At 47.7% G+C, this 24441-nt stretch overlaps 1 protein-coding gene across 3 annotated transcripts in view; it reads right to left on the bottom strand.

Annotated features, from left to right (window-relative positions):
* Positions 1 to 2085: 2085 nt before the first annotated feature.
* The window catches only part of LOC147679765 (oxaloacetate tautomerase fahd2, mitochondrial), a 140174-nt gene continuing 117818 nt past the window's right edge, over positions 2086 to 24441 (bottom strand). For all 3 annotated transcript variants that reach the window (XM_086943328.1, XM_086943329.1, XM_086943327.1), the window contains exons 4-8: positions 12674 to 12733; positions 12282 to 12444; positions 3355 to 3463; positions 2933 to 3020; positions 2086 to 2676 (exon numbers count right to left, since the gene is read on the bottom strand). In XM_086943328.1, coding sequence (XP_086799454.1) covers positions 2614 to 2676; positions 2933 to 3020; positions 3355 to 3463; positions 12282 to 12444; positions 12674 to 12733 — 483 coding nt within the window. In that variant the 3' untranslated portion in view covers positions 2086 to 2613. The remainder of the gene's footprint in view (positions 2677 to 2932; positions 3021 to 3354; positions 3464 to 12281; positions 12445 to 12673; positions 12734 to 24441) is intronic.

Below are 24441 nucleotides of genomic sequence, written 5' to 3'. Positions count from 1 at the left end.
TATGGAAATACTTGGTGACAATTTTGGGAGGAACAGAGTTCATTCCATTAGCAGGTCATTCTTCAAAAGACTTTGATAATAGGGTCGGACATGGCCCATTGGCCGAGAAAGCGAGCCGATGACCCGCTACGCAGAAGGGAGGTGCTCTGGTGCAATGAAATTATATGATTGAGGCAATACCGTTGAGTGGAGATCTATTAGAGATCAGAAGGAAGATCAAAGGAGTCCCGAACTGGAACACAAGAGATTACATCCGAACCAGTCGGTGGAAAAAAACAACCTGAAGATGACGTTGATGACCATGCACGTTATTATCAAGTTGAGGATTTGCATAACCTCATTACTCGGAGAAAACGTCTTGGAACAAAAACAACTTATAAACATCCGAGCCCAACACTAGATGGCGGACTTATGTAAAGCAAGTGTATCTACAGCACACATGCCTCGAACACCTTTTATACTGCACACATTCACTTTTTCACCAAACTCTTGCCCTGCACCGTCCTATGGAACACCAAATTGATTATAATGAATAAATCGGATGTTTATATTTTATTCAAGCAACTTATATACTATATTTTCTGGTTATAAAACTGTTTATGTATATGTATTATAACTTGAGATTCCAGCACCCTATGTAGTTCCTCTTAAATGTTTTATTTGAGCAGAGGTAACCACTGTTATTTTGACTACTTTATCACCCAGGTTGCCAGGAACACCAGATAGCCCCTTATTTTCAGAGACTGTCCCCTTCCATCAGGGTCAGTTAGTTACACTTCCTTCTTTTTTCGCTCTGCCTCCTCCCACAAAAGTGGAGGAAAGTCTTCATAAGCTGGATTCGAAAAAGGGCAGTCGGCTTTTATATTGATCGCACAGAAGAATTTCAGATGGATGACCAGCTCTTCATTGACTTTGTAGGAAACAGTAAGGGAAAGGACTTTATCAAGGTGGATTATCCTGTAGGTATTAAGATCTCAGTGGCCCAAAAGGAACCTCTGGGATGCAGTAAGGTGTACTTGACTAGAATGAAAGCTTCAACATTTGCTCTGGCTAGGGCAGTCCCTCTTAGACATTTGAAGAGCAGCCACTTGGTCATTCCTCCACATGTTCACCAAGCATTGTTGCCTGATTCAGAGATACAAAAGAAATGTCACTTCACCTGGTCTGTGTTACTTCTTGTCACTGGTAGAACCATCCATTAGGCCCTCAATCCCTGGATGGCATTATTTGGGAATCTAATCAAGAGGTGGGGAATCTGCAGGTAGAAGTATCTATCAGAAGAAAAAGTTACTCACCTTTGGTAACAACATTTCTGGTGGAAACTCTATGATGTGCAGATTTCCCACCAATCGTTCCCTCTTTCCGTTTTTGATGGATGTTTGTGGCCACTTTAACAAGGTCGCACTAATTATGTTTTTTCAAATTTCATAATCTGTTTTCATTCTCATCCTGCTGATTCAGACAAAACTGGATCGGAAACTTAAGTCAGCTTGGTGGTGTGTGAGCATTATGGGACATGGATGTCTCTTCCAGCATCGATATGAAGTCGACATCGTCTACCATCATTGAAGAGATGTTAGAACAAGATTTTCCGGACCAAACTAGCACTGGAGGTATATTCAAGAGGTAAGGGATCTGCATGCAGATCGAGTATTCACCATGAATATCGTAACTTTTTCATTTTACTCTTTAAGTTTGCTTTAGCATGCCTAAATATTTTTCTGACACTGCTTACTGTCTCCATGCAAGCCCCATTTAATTCTACTTTTAATCTTTCCCATTGAGCAGCATTTTCCTCCATGTAATGTATTGCATATTGTCCTGGAAGGCCTGGTTATTCAGAGAGGCTGATTGTCGGCACCATGTTGATATTTTGGCACTGGACCATCTGCATTCTATTGTATTGTTCGCAGTAGTGGGTTGGGATCTGCTAAAGTCTTCGCAAGATTTTCTGCCTCTGCGATCAGACGTTTTGAGTTGGCAATCATGATAAACATATCTATCTTGCAGGACTGCTTATGCCTGTTCCTCTTTTCACTCAGCCCTTCAGTTAGTTCATATTTAAAGATACACTTGTGCACTCAGTACATTTCAATGCTGTTTTATTGCTTAGAGGTCAGTAACAGCTCAGCGAGACCAGCAACTGCTTGGTCAAGGGATCCAAGTGACCACCTGCTTGGGCTTGGGGGTAGATGGGTGGAAGGGCAAGGACAATTGTCAATAAATTGAGATCCTGGATGCATTACTGGCATTAGTGCTCATCTAGAGTCATCTGGTGTGAGAATTTGGATGTGATGTCAATCTTACCCACTAACAATCATGTGCTTCATCAGCGTGCTGTTGGGATCTTAGCCTCCTCTCTTTTCTTTAACCCAAATATCAATCTTTAGCAACTTCACTTTCAATGAGTTAACATTTTTAAAAGCAGAACATTTACTGTGAGGGCAATTGTTGGAACCTCTTCTTCTGCCATCTTATGGATGCAGAGCTGCAGGACTTGCCAGTAGTTCCGCCCGTCTGATGGGGTGAACAGATGCATGGGGGATAAAGGTGGCAATGTCAGTGTTTCGGTGGAGTGCAGATAGGTCTTGATTACAGTGTCTTGAATTTTTGTTATATCACCTTGTTGCAGATTGCTCCAAGTTCGTTGATCTCGCATTCAACAACATCACCTGCCTGGAACAAAATTACAAGTCAATATTTTTAAGGTGCCAGGGACATCAACTAATGGGCATATACGTAACCAGAGACCACCCACACCTCTTTCTAACTGAACTACACCACTTCCAATCTTTAGTGCTTCCCTCCCAGTCCAGGTTGCTTCGCCTCTTTAACCCGCAATAACCAATTCCAGTTAACTGTTCTCACTCTAGACTGATGGATCTTTCCTACCCCATCCAATGACTCCTATGAAAACAAATACTTTTATTACCTTGAGAAATACTGGGGGCTTTCTGAATACTCCAACTCCGGGTGGGGTTCCTGTCAGGAAAACGTCTCCAGGATACAGTGTTACAAATCTGATAAGTAAAAATATGGTATTAGATCATTTTTGGGTGTTGGTAGATGTGTTCCAGAATCATATTGAAAAAATGTGTTCTGCCCTTAGCACATCGAGAGGATGGACACGAGGGCAGTGATTGCCCTATCTCTGTCCTAAAGTTGTCCACGAGGACAGTGGGTTCTCTAACTCTAGAGAGGATGGGTAAAAAGCAGTGAGTGATGTGCCTCTCTCCCAGAAGTGGACATCAAAGACTTTGGGTGTTCTTGCTCTGCCCAGAGGTAGGACATGGGTGGCTGTAGGTGCCTAAGCTCTTTTTAGAGTCTCGCTGGAATGTCCTACCAGATTCTTACCTGGACACCCATGAGACCAGTGCCTCAGTCTTGAAGATCATTTGGTCAGTGTTGCTGTTCTGGACAAGCTCCCCATTTATTTTGCAGCGGATGCCCAGCTTGTGAGGGTCTGAATGAGACAGAGAAGGGCACATCTGTGAATACATGTGCTGTGAATTGGTATTTTCTATATTAGAAGAACACACAGTATGGTCACTCAATGCCCAGCAGATCTGAGAACATACAGCAGTTTAGTCAATGTCTTGCATATCTAGTTATGTACATGCTGTTGTGTATTGTCCTACAAGTCTGGCCAGCAATAAATGTTTTGCACATCTGTGAAAACTGGCATTTATTAGAGGAATTTATATACTGCAGACTAAGCCATACAAATAACTGAAGTGCAGCGCTTTACAAATAACTAGGAAGAATATTGAAGCATGTGTCTGTGAAGGAATGAGCAATGCAGAGTGACACATGCTACAGCATTAGGGTGTTCACTCACTAATGCATGGCCACTTGCTGAGCATCTTTCATATCTGGAACCAAATACCGTGCTTTCATTCAGTGTTCTGCACATCATGGATTTACCTATATCATCACTCTGTGCAATGTACGTCCAAGGCATCGAGCTATCATGCTGGTTTGTGCCTTTCGTGGCACACCAAGCAGCCTGTTAATGCCCTGTACATACTTGAACATTGGCAATTACTACATGTTCTGCACATTTAAAAAAAATACATCAATCAACGCTCTGCATATTGGAAGTACACTAGCCATTATGCAATGTCGACGCCTGCGAATGCAAGCGCCATGGCTGAATGCCCACTACTGGTCCTGATATTTATTGACGCTTAGAATAAGGGTCAAACGCCCATGTGACTAATGCAATTATATTACACTTTTATTTAAAATAGTAATTGAAAACATTTGATAGAAGACCTCTTTATAAGGCAATTATTTGTACGTTAAATTCCCTAACTACCACAGATTAACTCGATCACTTCCTCTAAGCTGTTAAATATCATAAACCCTATCTCGCATCTGTTAATATTGGGTCTTTACCTAGTTTATTATCATGTCTAAATCTACCCTTCATCCACACTTTCTCTCTATTCAAAACCCTTGCCCAAAGCCTCTCCCTGCCCTTAAGCTTTATTTCTACCTCGAATACACAGAGTACCACAACCAATGTGTTCTCTTCAAGAAAGTGAACTCTAACCTTTCCCAAACAGTAAACTGCTCCTATGCTTTAAAACTAAATATCGGGGCATGGCTTGATCGCCGAGCGCAATGGCCGCACCTCGGTGAAGCTCCCATTATCTGTGGCCTCAGCCTGCCTATAAATCCAACCATAGATCTGTTTTACACCCCAAAAGTACGGCGGAGTGTTAGCTCCACACCCGCTGTAGCCCAGTAACTGCACAAATCACCGGCGACTGAGTCAACGGAAGGGAGGAATCCCTGGGCTTGACTAAGAAGCTGCAGTGGGGGACTTCGTAGAGAGGCAGCCACGGGTCCCATCATTTTGTGGTGCCCTCAACATCACAAGAGGCACTGCACGACAGGACCCCCACAAGGTACTCTATCAAGGGCGGGCTATTTTCTCCCACCCCCCTCCTGCATTGTAATCTACAAAGCAACTGGGGGGGAACAGTTTAGCCCGATCGGGTCCATGATGCAGTGTCCAAACATACTGACCCGGCGGGCATCTGATGCGGCTTACAGGCTGATGGGTGACTGGAGTCGCAAAGAGACGAAGATATCAGTGCGGAGTGGGGTTACTGCGCCTGGCCTGGAGGGACCCGGGCAAAGGTGTCTGGGCTCTGCAGTGTTGCTGAGAGTGGACCGGTCTGCAAAGAGTTAAAGATTAGCAGGACCAACCTTGGTGTCTACTCTAGCTCTCGATAACACTGAGGTGAGGAGCCCCAGGGGTAGAGAGACCTGGATTACGACCCGGGGACGAGTTGAGGAGCCTTGCAGTACACCGACCCCGTGGCGCGCCGTGCGTAAGGTACATCAATTGGGCCTGGGAACGTGGCAACTGAAGGAAACAGATTCAACATTAGGAGGAGTCGGCGGTTCCGATACATGTGATATGCCTGCAGTGTGCCAGACAGTGAGGAAGACTGTCGGTTCTCCTACAAAGTATACGGCCTCGGAATCTCCCGGGTGATCCTAGCCAGACCTGAGTGGAAGGAATATTGGAGAGAAAAGTGGTGGAAGACACCCTGTGGGACTCCTCTTTGGACACAACGCCATGTCTGGGGCAAAGGGGAAAAAGGAATGCTCCAGACTAAATTAGATAAATACACCACCCAAAAAGTAGGCGATATGGATGGATCAAACAAATGGGAAGCTGACAAGACGACGAGCACAACTAAGGAAGAGCCGACACTCACAGATGTAATGGCAGCCATAGCGGGAGTGCGTATTTCACTTGAACAAAGAATGGACACAATCTCTATTGAAATGACGCTGCTCAGAGCTGATTTGCAAAAGATGAGTGAGAAAGTGAAAACCATGGAAGTGGTAACTGCGGAGCTCAGTAATGAAACCCAACAGTTGCGAAAAGAGATTAAAGACCTCCAAGCCACTCAGAAAAAAACAAACACTGAACTGGATGATTATGAAGGGCGTGCAAGAAGCAACAATGTTAGAATTATTGGGGTTCCTGAGAGAGCTGAGGGGCCGGCAGTCGACCTCTTTGTAGAAGACCTAATTATGAATCACCTACTGCCCACAAATTTATGGAAGTTATTCACAGTTGAAGGAGCACACTGGGTACCGGGAGGGAGGCCCAAACTCCCCCCCCCCCCAAAAGCTTATACTAGCAAAACACCTCAACTTCAGGGACCGAGACATTATATTACAAATGGCTCGTGCTAATCCTCCTCTCAAATTCAAAAATAGTGAACTGTCTTTCTTTCCGGACTTTACCATAGCGGTCCAACAACAACAAAGAACCTTTTTAGGCGTTAAAAAGCTATTAAGAGACAAAGGTATTCGATACGCAATGTTGTTCCCCTCAAAACTGAGAGTTGAAATGAACTGCAAATTGTGGTTCATTGACACACCGAAAGCAGCACAGGAGTGGATGGATGGATGGATGGAGACCGGCGGAAGACCACAATGAAAAAGAGGCTCCTACACCTACAGGAAAATCAACCTGCATTGAGTACAGACTGCCCTGAACTGAATCCTTCTCTCTTCAGCTGCAGCACTGAAAACGCACATCAGACAGGACAAGTGGACAATTTACGCTCTAAGTCATTCTGTTTTTACAAAATAATGTTTGGATAAGTCAATTATGGCAGGCTGGGGACCAATGGGAGGGAGTGGTCAACCCCCTGATTTCGTAGTTAGTTTAGTAGATAAGGGCGACAGGGACTCTGCACTATTGTGGAAATGGGCAGTTTTAGGCCCAGAGTGCAGGGAAGCAGGGAGGGGGAAAGTGTGGGACCAAGAGTTAGACTAGTTTTTTTAAGGGACAATCAAGTCAATTACTTTGTTGAAAACGGGCAGGATGGTACATGTGCAGCAATAAGTGTTTGTACAGGGGATTGTGGGAGAAGGGGGGGGGGGGCAAAACATGACCTGATGAGTGAGAAACAATGTAGGCTTCTATCCTGGAATGTAAACAGACTAGGAGATAAGCTGAAGAGGAGAATCGTACTACAATTTATCAAAAGACGCCCCAAAAGTGGTGTTGCTCCAGGAGACGCACCTGATAGGAAACACTTGTAAAGGTGGAGATAGGTGAGGCTACCGACTGGCTGTGCACTTGGGGTTCACCTTGGGCTCACATGGTGCTGGTATAATGGTACTCAAAGCCTTTCCCATGTTAATAGATTGCACCTGATCCGATGAGCAGGGCAGATATGCAGCACTTTCGGGGAGGTGGGAGGGTGGACCACTAACTCTGGTGTCAATTTCAATTTCAATTTATAAACTTTATTCGGTTCTTAGAAAGACACCATAAAAGCACAGATACAACATACACAAGTTAAAAAGCAATATTAAAAAATATTTAGTCTAAAAAATATAAATGTTTCAGATTTTATGTACTTGATGGAAGGGCCAGGATAGTTTTAGGGAATTTAACTATCCAATGCAATTTTAAGGGACAATATCTCTGGTAGTCCTCAGTCTTGTTGCGATCCGAATGAAGTTTATCGTGCAGAATAAAGTGTAAGCGTCCTCTGCTTCCTTTAAAAATCTCAACGCCAGTTTTGCTTGCTTAAATCTTTGCTCTTTCAGGATACCCACCAGGAACTTGCGTCTTGGTATCGCGTAAAAGGGGCACAGTAGGACAAAATGAAGGGTATCCTGCGGAGATCTATGATCGCAGCCGCAGGTACCCTTCTCCTCCACTGTGCGGGTAAATCCCAATGGTACTGCAAGGATGTGATGTAACATATTGAGTCTAAATCGGGTTATGAGGTAGCGGTCCTGCGCATTGTACATGACCCTTAGATAAGGTTCCATACCTTGCTTCGGTGTGAGATTGTTGTAAGAGAGATTGGTGGGTTTGAGCCTCTCTTTTTCTGCCCTTGTCAGTTTCAGCTGTGCTAAAAAAAGTTTTTTGACCGAGGTTTTGCACTCCGGGGTTAAAGAGTCGGGGGCTAAGAAGTATTCAGAGCAGCCAATCTCTGTTAGCGAATCTTTAACAAATTTCAACCAGGGGATTGCATGACCCTTGTCTCTTTTGAGGCAATCCTCGATAATTTGTCTGGTTAGGGCCGCCTCGGGGTTGGTCCATACCTTCACCCAAGCCAGAAGGGGTTTGATTTTAATTTTATCCTCCAGGAAGGGTTCTCCCAGCTCTTCATGTATGATGTGAGCCGAAACACTCTGTGGGACTTTCAGTATTCTTCGTAGAAATTTATTCTCTTCCGTCTGGAGTGGCTGGATTTTTTTTCCCAAAAAGCCCCACACTTCTGCTCCATAATTTACTTTTGCACAGCAAATGGATCTATATAAGGTCAAGATTTGTTCCGGGGACCATTTCCCTAGTCTCTGCCCATACCCCATGATTGCTCCTACTGCGGCCGCCAATTTGGTCGAGTGTTTTTCAATCAGGGGTTTAAACGATAGGTCGTGGTCAAATAATACCCCCAGATATGTAAAGGACTTGACCTGGTCTATTTTGTGTGACCCGATGTTATAGGAGAAAGATCCTTTCGTTGGTTTCCCTGATGTCATGATGAAGGATTTTTCCAGGTTTGTTGCCAGGTCCAATTTGTCCATGAATTTGACGAACCCATCGATTAATTTTTGTAGCCCCAGGGGTGTTCTTGAGAGCAAAACCGCGTCATCGGCGTAAAGTAGTACAGGTACTGCTCGATGACCGATTTGGGGTGAGTCAACTTTAAGTTTAAGAAGGTCCTGCTCCAATGCGTTGATATAAATGGAGAAAAGGAATGGGGCGAGGATACACCCCTGTCTTACTCCACTGTTGCAACTAAAGGGGTCGGTCTTTTTTCCTTCCTGACTGTATCTCACGCTTGCTGAGGTGTTGCGATGTAGATTTTGTAGGGTCTCAACTAGGGAGTGGTCCACGCCTAGATCCATTAGCAGAGCCCACAGCTTTTTCCTGTTTACGCGGTCGAAAGCCGCAGAGAGGTCCATGAACCCCATATGTATTGTCCCCCTCCCGGCGATGGTGTATTTTGCGATCAGGAGATATAAATTTAGGCATTGGTCGGTGGTAGATCTGCCTTTCCTGAAGCCATATTGTGTTTCGGAGAGGATTTGGTGCTCCTCTGCCCAATCTTGCAATCTTGATAGGATGACTCTACCCAGCACCTTAGCGGTCACATCAATGAGTGAGATGGGTCGGTAGCATTGGGGGTCGTCCCGATTGCCTTTTTTGTAGATAGGGACTATGGTCGCCGTGGACCAGGACTGGGGGAGGCCTACCTCCGCTGCCTCATTTAGCACCCTCGTGAGTAGCGGAGCCCATAGCTCTGGTTTGCTTAGGAATAAATCTGGTGGTATTCCGTCCGGACCCGGCGCCTTATTTTTGCTTAGTCCGGTTATTCCCAATTCGACCTCCTTTAAGGTGAAATTTGGTTTAGTGGGCTGATGGGCCTTGGAAAGCTCCTCTTGGGGTGCATGATTTGATTAGTTGTATAAGCTGTGGAAGTGTTTTTGCCATTGCTCCGGCAAGATGGTATTCAGGATTTTTGGGGCTCCTTGGTCCTGAAAACATGGGGCATTGATCACTTTCCAAAAGGCAGTAGAGTCCTTTCTTTCTGCGGCGTCCCTTAGGTCTACCCAAGCCTGGTTTTGTATGCTCTGTTTTCGTGCCTTCACGGCTTTTTTGTATTCGGCTCTGTTCCTTGCCACCTTTATTTTATCCCTTGGTTGGGCATGTAGACTGTCCTTCAGGTTTTTCAGCGCCTTTGTGCATTTGGAATCGAACCATCTGGGGTTTGTGGGCATGTTATTGTTCGCTCCCTTGGTTCGAAGGGCGTTATTTGCTACCTGCGCGATTTCTTCAAATGCTTTCACCACCGCACCTCCAGTTACGCAGGGGTCGAGGCATTTGTCGATCGCTACTGATGCTTCACATAAGAGTTTTTTATAAAAACAGCTCCCATCAATATTGGCCCATTTAATTCTTCTGCCCTGGTCTACCACTCTTTCCAATGTGACCTTTCCCTTTACCGCTGAAAAGACAAAACCTTCCATTTTGATGATCACCGGGTTGTGATCGCTGAAGCTACTGGCCTCTATGAAGTTTGTGCTAATAAGTCTTTTTAAATGAGCCGAAACTAGTGCAAAGTCAATATAAGAATGACAGCCCCTGCCTTTGAATGTTGGAGTAAGTTCTCCTCTGTCGTTTAGGATGGCAAGATCCATGGTGTGGGCGAGGTTGTACCTTTTCATTAGTCTCTCTAGGTCCCAGCCCTCCGGTGAGTGGGTGAAGTGTGGGCCTTTCATGATTGTGCATTTTGACCAGTCATTATTGGCAGGTAACAGGTTTTCGCAGAGATGACAATTAAAATCTCCCATTAAAATTAAATTCATGGGCTCTGGTGTCTTAGATAAAAAGTTCAAGCAAATCTCAAGTTCTTTTATAGCTACTCCCTTCTCCGTTATGGCCGGTGTATTATACCAATTCATTAACAGGAAGGTTAGGCTTGACGAGGTAAACCTTAGTACCTGAAGGTGACGTGTGACCCATTTGGTGTTGGACCAGGTGCCATCAATGTCTAGGTGGACATAAATCGCGAGCCCCCCACTCGCTCTCCCTGAGGTAGCCTTTTTTGCAGGAACGAAAAAGCTTTTATAGCCCTCCATGCTATATTCGTGCGGTTCAGTAGCCCAGGTCTCTTGGAGGCATAGGATGTGGAATTTCCTTGTGTAGCTGAGCCAGTCCTGAGATGTAAACTTTGTGGCTAGCCCTGCGATGTTCCAGGTAGCTATAAGTAAGTTATCATAAGTTATTGCCTTGGGAGTCCTTCTACCTTCGCCTTTCGGTGGACTTGGTTGTTTGTCCTTTGCGGGTACGACGGCCCTGCTTAGTTGCGGCCCGGGGGGGTTAACAATTCTGTTCTCATAGTGTGTCCCCTCCCCTGTGCCCTGGGTGCTGGTTGGTGGTGTATTCCTACCTTCTGTGGTGTACACAGGGTCCATGAAGTCAGGTAGTCCGTGGATTACTCCCACTTTGTCCCCTAATGGTGCAAGGCTTGGCTCGTTCCTGCTTTGATTTAATGATGGGAAGCAAGCCATTCTCTGTCAGTCCACCCCTTCAAGTGTACTGAACCTGTTCCAATGGTTGTACTGCGTCAGTGAAGAATCATAAGTAGGAAATACTGGGAATACAGGATTTGGCCTTTGCCATTGAGGGGGGCCATATTGGAAACCCGGGTGTGGTGTTCTGTTCTGAATGAAATTCTGCCTGGGCCTTTGAGGTGCCAGGGGATAAAAATAAGATAGGTGGACCGGGTGGATTTGTGAGCGGGTATAACTCGGGGGGGCGTTGCAGATAAAGTTGACTGCTGTCATGTCTCTAAAATTCACCGTGATGATGTCTCCTGCGATGGTCTTAGTGCCTTTGCCAATCCACTCGCCCCTTCTCACTGAAAGGATTTCCCCATAGATGTTTGGGGGCAGGGGCCTATGTATTTGCAGCCACTGAGCGCATTTGTTTTTTAGTTCAATTTGTGATTCCCTTTGGCCCTCCTTAAGTGGGGGCACTCCTGTAAGGACAACCACAAATGGTAATGCCTCAGGGGGGAGATTTAGAAACACTTACTGTGGCATTTGTATTGGCCAAATTTTGAACTCGTCCTATGATTATGAACATATATATGTGTTGCAATACATATAGGCAGGTAATGAGGAGATTTATCTCTACTTCTAAGAATATTTGAGAACATCGCAACGTACGAAGAGTACTTTAAGCGTTACTTTGATTATAATACTGCATATTTTGCACTATTTTTGGCATGCCTGTTTCCAGCACACTTCGTAAGATGTGTTGCTTTTGCAGTGGTACCAGTTTGAAACTCGATGAAAGACAACTGGCCCCCCCGGAGGGGACGCCTAATAGGGATATGTATATTAAATATGGTATTTCATCCATAATGTACAGCACATTGTGGAATAAATACACTTGCAAGGATCCTGAGTTGCGTTGGCCTATGCATGGGTCATTTGATTTGCGAAAGATTCAGTATGTGGAGCAGCGGATGAATGTGCCCCTGGAACAGTGACATACAGACTCATCTCATAGTACCTGGAAGTGCTCCTCTGGAACAGTGGCATAGAGACACATCTCATTGTACCTCTGAAAACATTTCTGGTACAGTAACATACTGGCGCATCTACCAATACCAAATCATACGTTAGTCACCTGCTGACTTTTCATCCCATCTGGCTATATGTCTGATTATGACAATTAAAAGACTGTGACAGACAGATACCACTTGATGTACCTGAGATTGCATCTCTTGTTACAATAGCAGGTCCCAGGGGACAAAACGTGTCGAATGTCTTCCCTAGAAGCCACTGCTTTCCATTCTTCTCCATCTGCCAGTCTCTGGCACTGACATCGTGTGCCACTGTGAAGCCAGCCACAAAGCCCATGGCATCCTCCTCCTGCAAGGCGATAATAAGGGAATCTGAGACAGACATGACGTTGGTGGGAGTGACAGGACAGGTCACCAGGCTTTGGGTGCAAGATGGCTAACATGATGAAATGCGGTTGTGTGGGGTCTGGCTGGACACCAGAGAGGGAGGGTAGCACACAAAAGAGGTAGACAGTTTTGTAGAGAGAAGATAGGCAGAGAAGTGCTTTGGGGAGTGCGGATAGAACAACACAACTTACCTTGATGTTTTTTCCTTTTTTCCCAATAATGAACGCCAGCTCCACCTCCCAGTCAACTTTCTAAAAGTAATGGAAAAATCCCTGAATATTCTTGTAACTGCAGGGATCCATAAAGCGTAACAAATGGTGGTAAGGGTTTTTAAAGTACTTTGAGAGCGAAAGTAAATACAAGCACAGTTTATGTATTGCATCCAACCCATGATCCTGATAGCAGAAGTAGATCTAAAGCGATCTGACAAGAGCATTCACTCAGGGCAACTAGTAAGCACCCTTGGGATGATTCCCATTGCTCACTGTAATAAAACACTGGCCATAGCACAATGGGGATTTTATTTGGCTAACTCTGAGCATCCATGAAATGATGCCTGCTGCCCACTGCACCCACCCGTCCACCCGCACCTGGTAAAATGCTGTCCCTCACTCAATTTTGGTAATGATTTGCAACTTGTAGGGCGGGCGGGGGAAGCAACATGGAGGGCGGGGATGAAGCAGACGGAGTGGGGGTGGGGGAATTAATGTGGAGGTTGCGGTGGGGGGGAAGCAGCACAGAGCCACCTCCATCTGGTGAAGTGTTGCAATTTTGGTAATGTTTGACAACTTGTGAGCACCTTTGGGGCGATGCACATCACTCATCTTGATAAAACACTGGCCTTAGCATGATGGGGTTTTTATCGGCTGCTTGTGAGCATTTATGGGATGATGTCCGCTACCCACCCCTGGTAAAATGCTAGCCTTGGCTTAATGCAATGCAATTAATCTAGTTGCTTCTAGATGTGGGCAACCAGGCGGGGCATCCATAGCATGGTCCCCACCCATGTTAAAATTGTGGCCTAGGCATAATGGTGGTAATTCTTGGTACATTTTGGGCACCCATGATTTTTTGGTGCTGGTCTCTGGCAAAATGGTTGTCCTGACATAATGGTGGTCATCCCTGATATAACCTGGTTATCTGGGGCTCCGGCACCTGCTACAATGCTCCATCTGCCTTTTTATGGTAATTAATGACTTCGTGGGCAAGCATGGCATTTCTGATAGAGACTTCTAGCCACAAATTCCTTACCTTAGAATTAGCCCCAGGTGTCAGACTGGATCCGGAAATTTGTTCTACATGCCGCTAGGTGGTGGCGTTTGGCTCAGTGTGGCGTCATCGGTGTGGTCCGCACCGGAGGTGACGGGTATGGTGTCTAAATAGGCCCAACCCCAGCGCGCTGACATGAGTTTTCTTTCCACGCCAGTCAGTGCAAATCCGGAGAGAAGAGCTACCCCCAGTCACTTTTTTATTGACATTGATTGACCTTTTGCTGAATATTTTTTGAGAAATTGTCTCCCATGTGGCAGGGATGTTCATGAGGAAGGTTGATTTTAAGCCCTGTGGTGACTGTCCCTGGCAAATGTTGGTGACGGACCCACGCCTCGTCTATCTCTGGTGTCTCAAGCGTGACCACGACGCCAAGACCTCCATCGATTGTCGTACAATGCACCCTATGGCGTTGAAGGAGTGCTCCCTCAAGCTCCTTGCCACTCGACGTGCGACAACACAACAGTCTCGAACCGGGCCAAGAGGAAGGCCCCAAATCAGTTGCGGAGCCGCTGGAACGTTCGACATCACACTTGAAGTGGTCTGGCCGTTCAGGTAAGTCCCATAAACAAGAAGAACAAGAAATCGAAGAGGTCTTTGACTCGCACTGTTTGTCAATGTCCTCCAACGAGGCAAGGTAGTGTCCGCATTTGAGACCTGGCCCCACAGTTTAGCCTGTCACTGGGCCGTCTCTGCACCTCTACGAGTTTCCAGGAGCCCGAGCGACCCTCGCCCAACTCCAAGGGTTTTATGAGGCCATGCACTTCATATTTAGGAAGCCAGTCCCCACTGGAGAGCCTGCAGGCTTGTGGGTTCGAGAGGGGCCCCTACTGGTCTTCTGTTGAAGGTTTGCCCTCCGGTGCCAGTCGGCCACCTCGACCTTGCCCGGTGCCGGCTCCACGGCTGGTGTCCCCAGCACTGCCGCCCCCATTCTCATCCCCACTCCAAACTGAGTCAGATAGGAGCCATGCCCTCTAGTCCACAGCCCGTGCTCGATTCCTATTGTCTGAGACATGGGGATATATGGGAGCCGACACTGGAGAATAACAGCCCCTAGATCTCCGTAAGGATACGTGGTGTGAGGATTCGGCAGATGCTAGGCGAATGAACACATCCTCAGATACTGGCTTGGTCTCTCCTCCTACTGTGGCCATGGAGGAGGGAGCCTCATTTGCTATGGTGGTTCGGAGGGTGGCCGAAGTCCTTGACCTTGAGCTGCCCTCAGTGGCTGTCAAGACAAACGTCTTGCTGGAGGTGCTTCAGCCTGGAGTCACTGCTTCTCCCATTGCCCAATGCCAACACCATGCCCCAGGGAACCCTAACTTCCTCACCCAACACCCCTCCCCTGACAGCTTGGTGGTCCAAGCCTCCTCCTCTGGAGTAAATCCTGGCACATTCCCTACCACTCCACAGGACAGGAAATCCAAGAAGCTGGATTTCTTGGGGATTTTTTTTTCTTCCGCCAGCCTAGCACTGCGGTCGGTGAACACAGTGTCCCTTTTAGGCAGATACTCCCATTCGCTCTGGGACCCGGTTGCGCAGGTGCTGCCTATGGTCTCGGAGGAGGCCACAGCCATACTCTCCCAAGCTATTGCTGAAGGGAAGGAGGGCTCTAAGCTAATCATACGTTGTGGGCTGGATACAACTGACTCTCTAGGTAGAACAGTTTAATCGTTGGTGGTCCTTAGGCGTCACATCTGGTTTAAAACCACTGGCTTTTTGGGGGATATCCAGGCTTTGCTCATGGACATACACTTTGATGGCTCCTGTTTCTTCGGGGACAAGGTGGACTCCGCGCTAGAGACCTTCATGGCTCATTACTCTGCCAGGAAGTGACAGCCCTCTTAGCCAAGGGAGCCATAGAGAGGCTGCTGGTGTCACAAATAGGTCACAGTTGCTATTCTCGCTATTTTCTAGTGCCCAAGAAGGATGGAGGCCTTCGTCTTATCCTAGTCTAGCGCCCTCTCAATTTCTCCCTGAAAAAGGAGGAATTCAAAATGCTCACACTCGCTCAAGTCCCGGCAATCCTCGACCTGGGAAATTGGATTGTACTGTTGGACTTACTTTCACATTCATGTCCTGCCTGCCAACAGACGTTACCTGTGGTTCACGGTAGGCCACAAGCATTTTCAGTTCAGCGTGCCTTTGGCCTTACCAGTGCCCCTCGCGTGTTCGTCAAGGTGATGGCAGTGGTTGCAGCTCATCTGCGGAGATCAGGCGTGCCAATGTTCCCCTTTCTCAACGACTGGCTGTTGAAGGCGGCCTTGTTCCACATACGGCACACCTCCTGCACTTGCTGGGGGTTCACTATCAATGTGTCAAAGTCATATTTGACCCCTTCTCAGACGATCCCTTTTATCTGAGCTGTTCTGGACACAGTGTGGTTTCGAGCTCATCCTCCCGAACGGTGAGTCTAGGATATTCTGTGTATGATAACGATGTTTCAGCCTCTATCCTAGATTTCAGTGAATCTGATTCTGAGGCTGCTGGGCTTCATGGTCTCCTGCATCCTGCTTGTGACACATGCCTGCTGGCTCTGCACTGGGTCCAGAAATTCCAGTGGGCACACCACTGGTCCAAATTTCAGAAAGCACTGCAAAAAACCTGCAGTGGTGGTTAACGTACCACCATTGGGTCAAAGCTGATCTGACAGTAGTGACAGATGCGTTGCTCCTAGGCTGGGGCAGCTGTCTGGAAGAGGTGGAGATCAGAGGACTCTGGTCTCTGGCGGAATCCGAGCTCAACATCAACCTGTTGGAGCTCTGAATAATCCCGCCAGAATTGAAAGCCTTCCGAACCCCCATCAAGGTAAGACTAGTAGCGGTGTTCACGGACAACACCACGGCCATGTGGTACTGCAACCAACAGGAGAAGGTGGGGTTGTGGACCCTTTGTCAAAAGGGCCTGTGTGTCGGACATGGCTGGAAAGTCAAGTCATTTCCCTGGTGGTTCAACTCAGCTGAAGATGCCTATAGGATCACGAATAGTGTCTCTATTGGGAGGTGGTGCAAGGTCTCATTCAGCAGTGGGAAGAGCCTTGGTTAGATCTGTTCACCACCTCGAGAATGCACAATGTCAGCAGTTCTACGGGCTTGAGTTTCCAAAGCAGCTCTCACTCTGAGACACTTTTCGTCTTGAGTGGATCTCAGGCCACATGTATGCCTTTCTGCCCATACCACTCCTGCCTAGAGTTCCCAAGAAGATCAGGAACAAACAGGCCAAAGTCATCCTTGTGGCTCTGGACTGGGCTCAGAGAATGTGGTATCCTGAGCTGTTGAGCACGGCCATTGGTTATCCGATGTAATGTATGTGTTCTTGTAAAGCGCACTGCTGCCCTGAGGCGTCGTGGCGCTGTAGACCACTGGGGAACCCGTACTGGCTATCCCTGTGAGATGGTCCCTACTGGGTATCTCCAAGGTGAAACCAGGCATCCCCGGCGAATGTGGGGGGCCGTTGTAGAGATGAGGCAAGCTAATGCCCAGAGTTGCTGAGTGTGATCCCTGGTTAGAGTAGGCACTGAGGCGAGCTTCCCCTTCAGGAGGATCTTCTGTTGCAGCAGCAGGGAAGAGTTCTCCACCCAAACCCGTCAACGCTTTGCCTCCATGCATGGAGATTAAGCTGTGACAGTTAACCGGTTAAGACCGACCTCGAAGTTTGTAATGTGATTCTGGAGCTTGGCTTTGTAGGAGAGTAGGATCTGCTTACTATGGTTACCCCCACTTTTTGTTAGTGTTTCACTGTTTTTCGACTTTAGTCTGGCTGGGGCCCTGCTAACCAGGACCCCAGCCTAGCTGCTTCCTCTCTAAAATGATTGCATGTACTTTAGGTACGCTCCAGTTTTGTTACTGGGGTACCCTTGTGAGTCCCTAGTATATGGTACCTTAGGTATTAAGGGCATAGGTACCCCAGAGGCCTACCAGGGGCTGCAGCATGTATTATGTCACCCCTGGGACGCCTTCCAAAATGACACCACAGGTCTGCTACTGCAGCCTGGGTAAGGTGGTGCATGCACTCCTTAATAAGATATAGGTTTAATCACAGACACATAAACCTATCAGTCACTCCTATGGCAGGCCTTATCAATCCTGAAGGCAGAGTGTTTGGTTTTGTGTGAGAGGGTGCATGAGCAGGACCCCTCTGCAGCTTACGGAATCTATTCTCTGAAGCTGTTCTGTGATGCAGACAGACCATATACTCTTAAGTGCATTATAACCTCACGGTAAATGCTAACTTTGGAATGGCTGAATGGTACCATGTCGTGTTTGGTGTCAAACGCTTTGGAATCCCACCCCCACCCCCCTGCCAGTCCTGGCAGCGGGGTTAGAATTCCACCCTTCTAGAGGGAGAGACATGTACACACTAACCTAACTGGTAATAGTTTAAAAGAACCCTAGCATCACAAAATGGATGCTGCAGCCACAGACACGGGTCTGACCTCCTGCTGCTGGACGAAAACTCCGGCAGGGGAGACCTGGACAATAGGTTTCCTGTCACTGTATGACCACCTCTCAGACAGGTTTTAGTGTATTGGAGCTGGGTGGGGGCACTCAGAGAGAGCTTGTCATACAGTGCTGGGGGCACACTTGGTGTCCCTGTGCACACCCCAGTTCAAACCGGTTGCAGGGGCGCTCAGCCCCTGCTCTGGCGCAAAACTGGACAAAGGGAACGGGGTGCAACCGCCCCTCTAGCCAGACCCTCCCACAGGCGGGTCCACAGAGTATGTCCAACCCCTTTCTTGAGTATAAGTAAGGGACCCCTGGCAACAGGACTTTAGATTATACCTGGACGAAACTCTAAAGCTGCATCCTGAAACTTCAAAACACTACATCGACTAGTGGACTGAAGAATCTCCCTTGGGGTTACAGAGTGACTTCCCTGTTCAAACAGGCACCAAAGAAGCATCTTGCCGGTCTGCATTTCCAAAGTTCCCGTCGGACGCCGAAGTATTTGCGACTCAGGACACTGACTTCCAGACTTCTTGGAGGCAGACACGAGATCCCAGCAAAGCTGAGACCCGCAGCCCTCACGAGTGACGTGGAACCGGAATTCCTGGACACGTTCACATTTGCAAGTGCATTGACTTCCCAAGCTTTCCCGAAGTTGTGCATTGCGCTACTTGTAGTCCAAGCCCCGACCACCATCTGCACCGAAGATAGTGGGCCTACACTCCATGAGTGTTCCGTGAGCGCGCTTCTAGCATTTCTGCTTGAGGCCCCTTCGCGATCCCTGGTCCGTTGACTGGTGGGTCCCCACAAAGTTAACTCTACTTTCCTTGGGGCTTCCCTGGTTGCTCCAGACGTTCCCTAACACTCCACGGTGTGGCGAGCAAAGGGTTGAAAAAGACACTGAACAGGGTAGCTCCACTAGTAAGTGTGACTGCTTTGAGTTACATGTGTTAAACACTCACTCCGTGGGATGGAGCGAGGTGCAAGGGAGAAAGGAGGGTGTAGTGTTTTGCTGTTAGGTGTAACTGATTTCAATTCTGTATTACACTCTGGTAGTGTGGTGTAGAACTTAGTTTTGCTGTGTAATTAAAGTACTATCTTTTTCCATAAAAGATCATAATTGGGCAGGACATTACGTTATTTTGTGTGTGTCGATTCACTGTTAACTTTTGAGCTCTGGCCCCTGACACTACCTCCCTGGGAACCTTGACTCCTCACTTTCACTACTTTGCCAGTCAAGTGTGGAATGGATTGTAGTTGACCTCGTTTTCAGACGGATTGCAGCGCCCAGGACACTAGCAGCAAACAATCTCATCCAGCACGCATGGGGGGGGGCACAATTCTTTGTCGAATGAGGACCATTTCCTGTGACCAGGGAGTGCTCAAGCATACCCATATTTGTTTTGACAGTGGACCACTGTTACTGTTGGGGGTATAGCATGTAGTATGGGGATATCATCCTAACGTGTTTTGGGAATCAGAAGTTGTGGCCAGACCTTTATCATCTATGTCTCTGGAGTGGAGGCTTACTGGCCCACTCATGTAAAGTTTTATTTCTGTGCGCTGACCCGAGCACTAACTTCCCATGGGTATGTTATGCATGTGTGTGAAGGTGGCCTGTGTGATGCATAAATTACATTTATGAGTGAATCAGAGTATTAGGGGCCTGTGGGGCTCTATTTTGGAAGGTGAGGGTGATTTCCAAGACAGTTCAAGTGTATTACTGACACGCCTAAAGTTGGAGAAAGGAGATCTAGATTGTTAAATGGGAAAAAAGAGACAGGTCTCCTTTAGAAATTTGATTAGGTCATTTTACTGAGAGGAACTGCCGATTAGTATCTCTGAGCACTGCCATTTCATAAACAGTGGAGGCAGGGCTTTAAGTGGGATGAAAAAACTGTTGGGGGGGGGGGTCTCTCAAAGGGGCGTGGCCAGGGTACTTAGGGGCGTGGATTTAAAACACTTACTCTAAAAATCTGTGCTTAGCATAGTGTGACACCCGACTTGTATTTTGCGGTTCCTGTCATTGCATCCAGGTATGTAATACAACAAGTAACATCATACCTACAATAAGTCAGGACTATTGGCTTTGTCAATGGTTATTAGTTGCATAGGATAAATAAGCTGTACCTATGGCTTGTTGCATATAATATTGAAAAAGTTTCCAATTAAAGCATTGATGACCCTACCACAATGTTGCTGCTCTTGCATTTCAACAAGAGAAGGGAAATCCAGAAAGAAAATGACTCTTTAAAGGATTTCCCTTCCCCCACAACGCTCACCTGACATGTCGTCATGGCGTAACTTCTCCACTAGTGAGAAGTGAGCAGTGTGGGCAACGCACAACCATGTGCTTACTGTCTCCAAACGGGTCTTTATCAGGCTGTGTTGCGCCCTGGCACTTTTTTCCAGACTGCAGTGACAGCAAACTGCTGTCACTGCAGTCCGGAAAAAACGGACCGCCCGTTCCACGGTTCAAAACAGAGCCCGATAGAGACCCGTTTCGAGGTCCCCTGAAAAAAACTGCCGGTGCTCAGACCCCCTTGAGACCCGGCCCACTTAAAGCCCTGAGGGGAGGTGAAGTCTCTGTTGATCAAGGTGAGAAAGGTTCTTGAAGTGAGGCCAGCCTTTTGTCTCTTTCCTGATCATTATTCAGTGTGGTTTCTGAAAACTAGATGCACTTGGAGACTACTCTGTTGTAGGAAGCATCACTCCAAACAAAGTCTGCATTCGGAAAACAGTCTGAAGTGGACACTGGAAAGAAGAACTATCCAAATCCAGTTATGATTGTCAGATTTTACATCCACTGCCTGCTTTCATTGTAAAAAAAGTGTAAGCCACAGACCTGCTTGTTATTCCAATTCTAAGTCTCTTTGACCAAGGGAAGGGCAGCTGTGCAACCAGAGTTGGTGTCTGCCTGACATCCATTTCCCCAAAAGTGTAGGGACATCACATGGAGTCCTGCCTGGAAGGGAAAACTGGTACCCTGGCCTCAAGCATCTGGAAGCCAACCTGCCTGCTGAGAGACGGAAGGTGCATGCCAGCTGCGCCAGAGCTGTGACTTTCCAGGGTGAGCCACATGCAGCTTGATCCCCAGTTGTGTGAGGGACTGTCTGAACAGGAATGCTGAGGAAAGCAATCTACATGCTCAAAGGAATATGAGTCTGTTATGTTAGCGGGATTTGTAGAACCCATTACTGCTCAGAGGCCTCTAAGTACTATTTAGTTCCAGCTAAGGCGGTCGCGGAACTACAAAGTTACCAAGTCCTGAACAACCAGGTAATTTATAGCTTTTCTCAATGCAAGGATACTGAGGGCTGTTTTTATGGCGAGAGGCAGTGTGTTTCTTGCTTTTTGATGCTTCTAGCACAATGCTCTTGCCACCCCACTGTACTTGATTGAATCTTGGAAGTACTAAATTAGCATTTGCTGAGCGAGGATTTTTGGCAGGGAGATACCATTTAGCGCTCCGGTTCAGAGAATAAGGGCCAAGATCATGAAGTGCTTTGTAGGCTAGACATAGCACCTTAAAGGTGATTCTTTGTTAAATGGGAAGCCAATGCAAATGTTTTATACCTTGAGACACTCAGTAAAATTTGGGAATCTTTAGCAAAAGTCTAGCTGCAGCATTTTGCAGGACCTGAAGTTTGTTAATATTGTACTTGTGAGTGGTCAAAAGTAGACTATTACGGGAGGAGCCAAGATGGCGATCGCAGCGGCTGCTTAGGCTCCCGGCTCCGGGTGCCCTCTCCCAGCACGCAGACATCCTGATACCCATCCTGAGCGGACGCCGCAGATTTGTGGAGATGAAGTGCAGGGGACACCGGCGATATGCTCCGGTGATCCCGACCTGCGGTAGAAATGCAGAACTCTCCCCTCGGCCTCTCCGGCCTTTGGAGGACTGAGTCCGGGGTCCCCAGTGCGCAGCGAGGCCGGCCACCAGCGGGACCATCTCGGCCGTGAGCGGGTGGCAGGAGTAATCAGCCTTAATTGAGACTCCGCTCGGTCGCCTCATAGGGCATTCGTCCAGCCCGCATCAAGGGATGACATACTGAGCCGCGCGGCGCCGCAGCTTTGGGGACAGCTGTGATCGCCCTGCCCTTCTTTGTTGTCGAGTGCGGCCATTGTTTCGATTCCCTACCAGGACTTGTGGACAGCCTACATTGAGATACGGGACCCTGTTATCTACAGCAGGGGCTCCGACCTGCACCGCCAGTTGTGTAGCCCACTGTCCCTGGCACTGACTGTTCCGGGCCATATCGGGCCGTTCCACGTTATTATTTCATTGACCCATACCGGATCATCACGCGGCTGAACAGCGCCAGGTTAGCTATGCCGGGGGAAGGTGCCCTACATCAGGTACCCCCGCCTGGGAGGGAGAGTGTTGTGGATTGTGGTGTTGCCCCGCACGCATCTGGAAAGGAGCACGACTTGAACAATCTCATGGCGGCACTGGGTTCCCTTCGCGTGGCTCTCATTGGCGGCGCCTGGGCTTTGAAGAAGAGGGTGGATGCCATTTCCTCCTACTTGGGACAAAGAGAATTGCGCTGCCTGCGGTGGCAGGATGTTGACGTTGCACCTTCCCCAGCGAGGAGTGTCCCGTCCTCTCCCGAGATACCAACTGACCCGAGGTGTGGTGCGGATGACTCTACTTGGCCGTGTCCTGCTCCCCGGACGAACGACTACCACCGGACAGCTCCTCAGAAACCCCGGCTGTTGCGATTGCCACGAACCGTAGCAGTGCTTCTTTCCTCAATACTTTGTAGCCCACACTTTGGCCGCAGGAGCTGTGAAGTGACACCAACGATATGGCTCGAGCCTAGCAGGACAGTGACGGTTGGTTCTCGATTGTTTGAAACTAAATGGGGGTTGGAGCGACTTCGTTTTGCAGTAAGACCGGGCTTTAATGTATGTTATCAAATACTGCTTGCTCAGCTTACGCACAAGGAGGGGCCGGATAGACGGGGACAGGGTTGAAAACGGTTTGCTGAACCGAGACTGATATCTGATGGCTGGCTGGCAGAACTGTGTTTGTTACGTGGCTCACGATGGTGACCAGGACTCCTACGATTTGTCTGTATACTACTCTGTGTATATCTTCCACGAATTGGCTCTGCTTTTTGTACAATCATGGCGTGCGTGGGGGGGGGGGGGGCGAGGGGGGACCGGGGGACACACAGAATGGCCCTCCTCCGCATTCTTCCCTTGCTGGCCTTCGGGCTGGGCGGCGGGGATTTTCCTACCTTTGGGAGGAGTTTCTTTATTTTTGGGGCGACAGGCACGCTGCTAGGGTTTAGGCTGTAGCCATCTGCAGGGGTGCAGGGTGGGGGGTTGGGAGGGGGGGGGTTCTTGTCCGGGGGTGTTTTCATTTCTACGGCCTTTTTGTTCCTTCCTCTCTCTTTCTCTCTCTTGAGTAACACTTTGGGATATTTCAGCCTAAAGGGTTTCTTCTCCCTTTCCTGTAACTATATTTTGGGTATTCTTTATGGGGCGACAGGCACGCTGCTAGGGGGGGGTAAGCCATAGCCTCTGCAGGGGTGCAGGGTGGGGGGTAGGGGTCCTTCCTTTTTTTTTTTCTTGTCCCCTTTTTTAGTTTCTATGGGTCCTTTTTTCCTTCACTCACTTATCCTTCTTCGTCCTCTTATTCTTTCCCTTTCTCTTGGGTCATTATGGAGGTTAAGTATTACGCCTCTTGTCGTATCTGTGTTTTGGTATATTGGTATTTTCTTAAGGTGGTCTTGCGTTCATGGGGTGGGCGATGACTGGTGCGAACTGTGATTGCTTATTCCTTCATTCCGATATGTGTACTGTAGCACCGACAAGTCGACAACGGTTACTAGCTCTGCTGACATCCTGATGTGTTGTAGACAGAAGGGTTCGACCCATGTGGTCAGTGGGACCTGGGTAATAGATTAAAGTATATGAAAGGGTCCCAGACCAGAAAACACAATGAATAGTTAATCTTCACACAGTTACATAAGATCAAAACCAAAAGGTACTTATGGTTGACAGTGTTTTTATTTTCACTGAACCTAGAAAAAACGTATAATGTTTTTACATTCGCTAATAATATACACAAAGATCAAGTGTGCCCACACGGGGGAGGGGGAGGAGTGTGGAAGGAAGGGTGAGGGGAGGGGGGGTTTCAAGTGTCACAATTAGTTAACATCACTAATCATCAGCACAAATCCACAAGTGAAACCATCATTATCATTGATCCATGAGTGAGAGATCAAGAAAAAACA

Source organism: Lissotriton vulgaris, chromosome 11 (assembly GCF_964263255.1).
Source record: "Lissotriton vulgaris chromosome 11, aLisVul1.2, whole genome shotgun sequence".
Taxonomy (NCBI): domain Eukaryota; kingdom Metazoa; phylum Chordata; class Amphibia; order Caudata; family Salamandridae; genus Lissotriton; species Lissotriton vulgaris.
The sequence above is the reverse complement of the archived record's forward strand: the minus strand, read 5'-3'. Positions and strand labels throughout refer to the sequence as shown.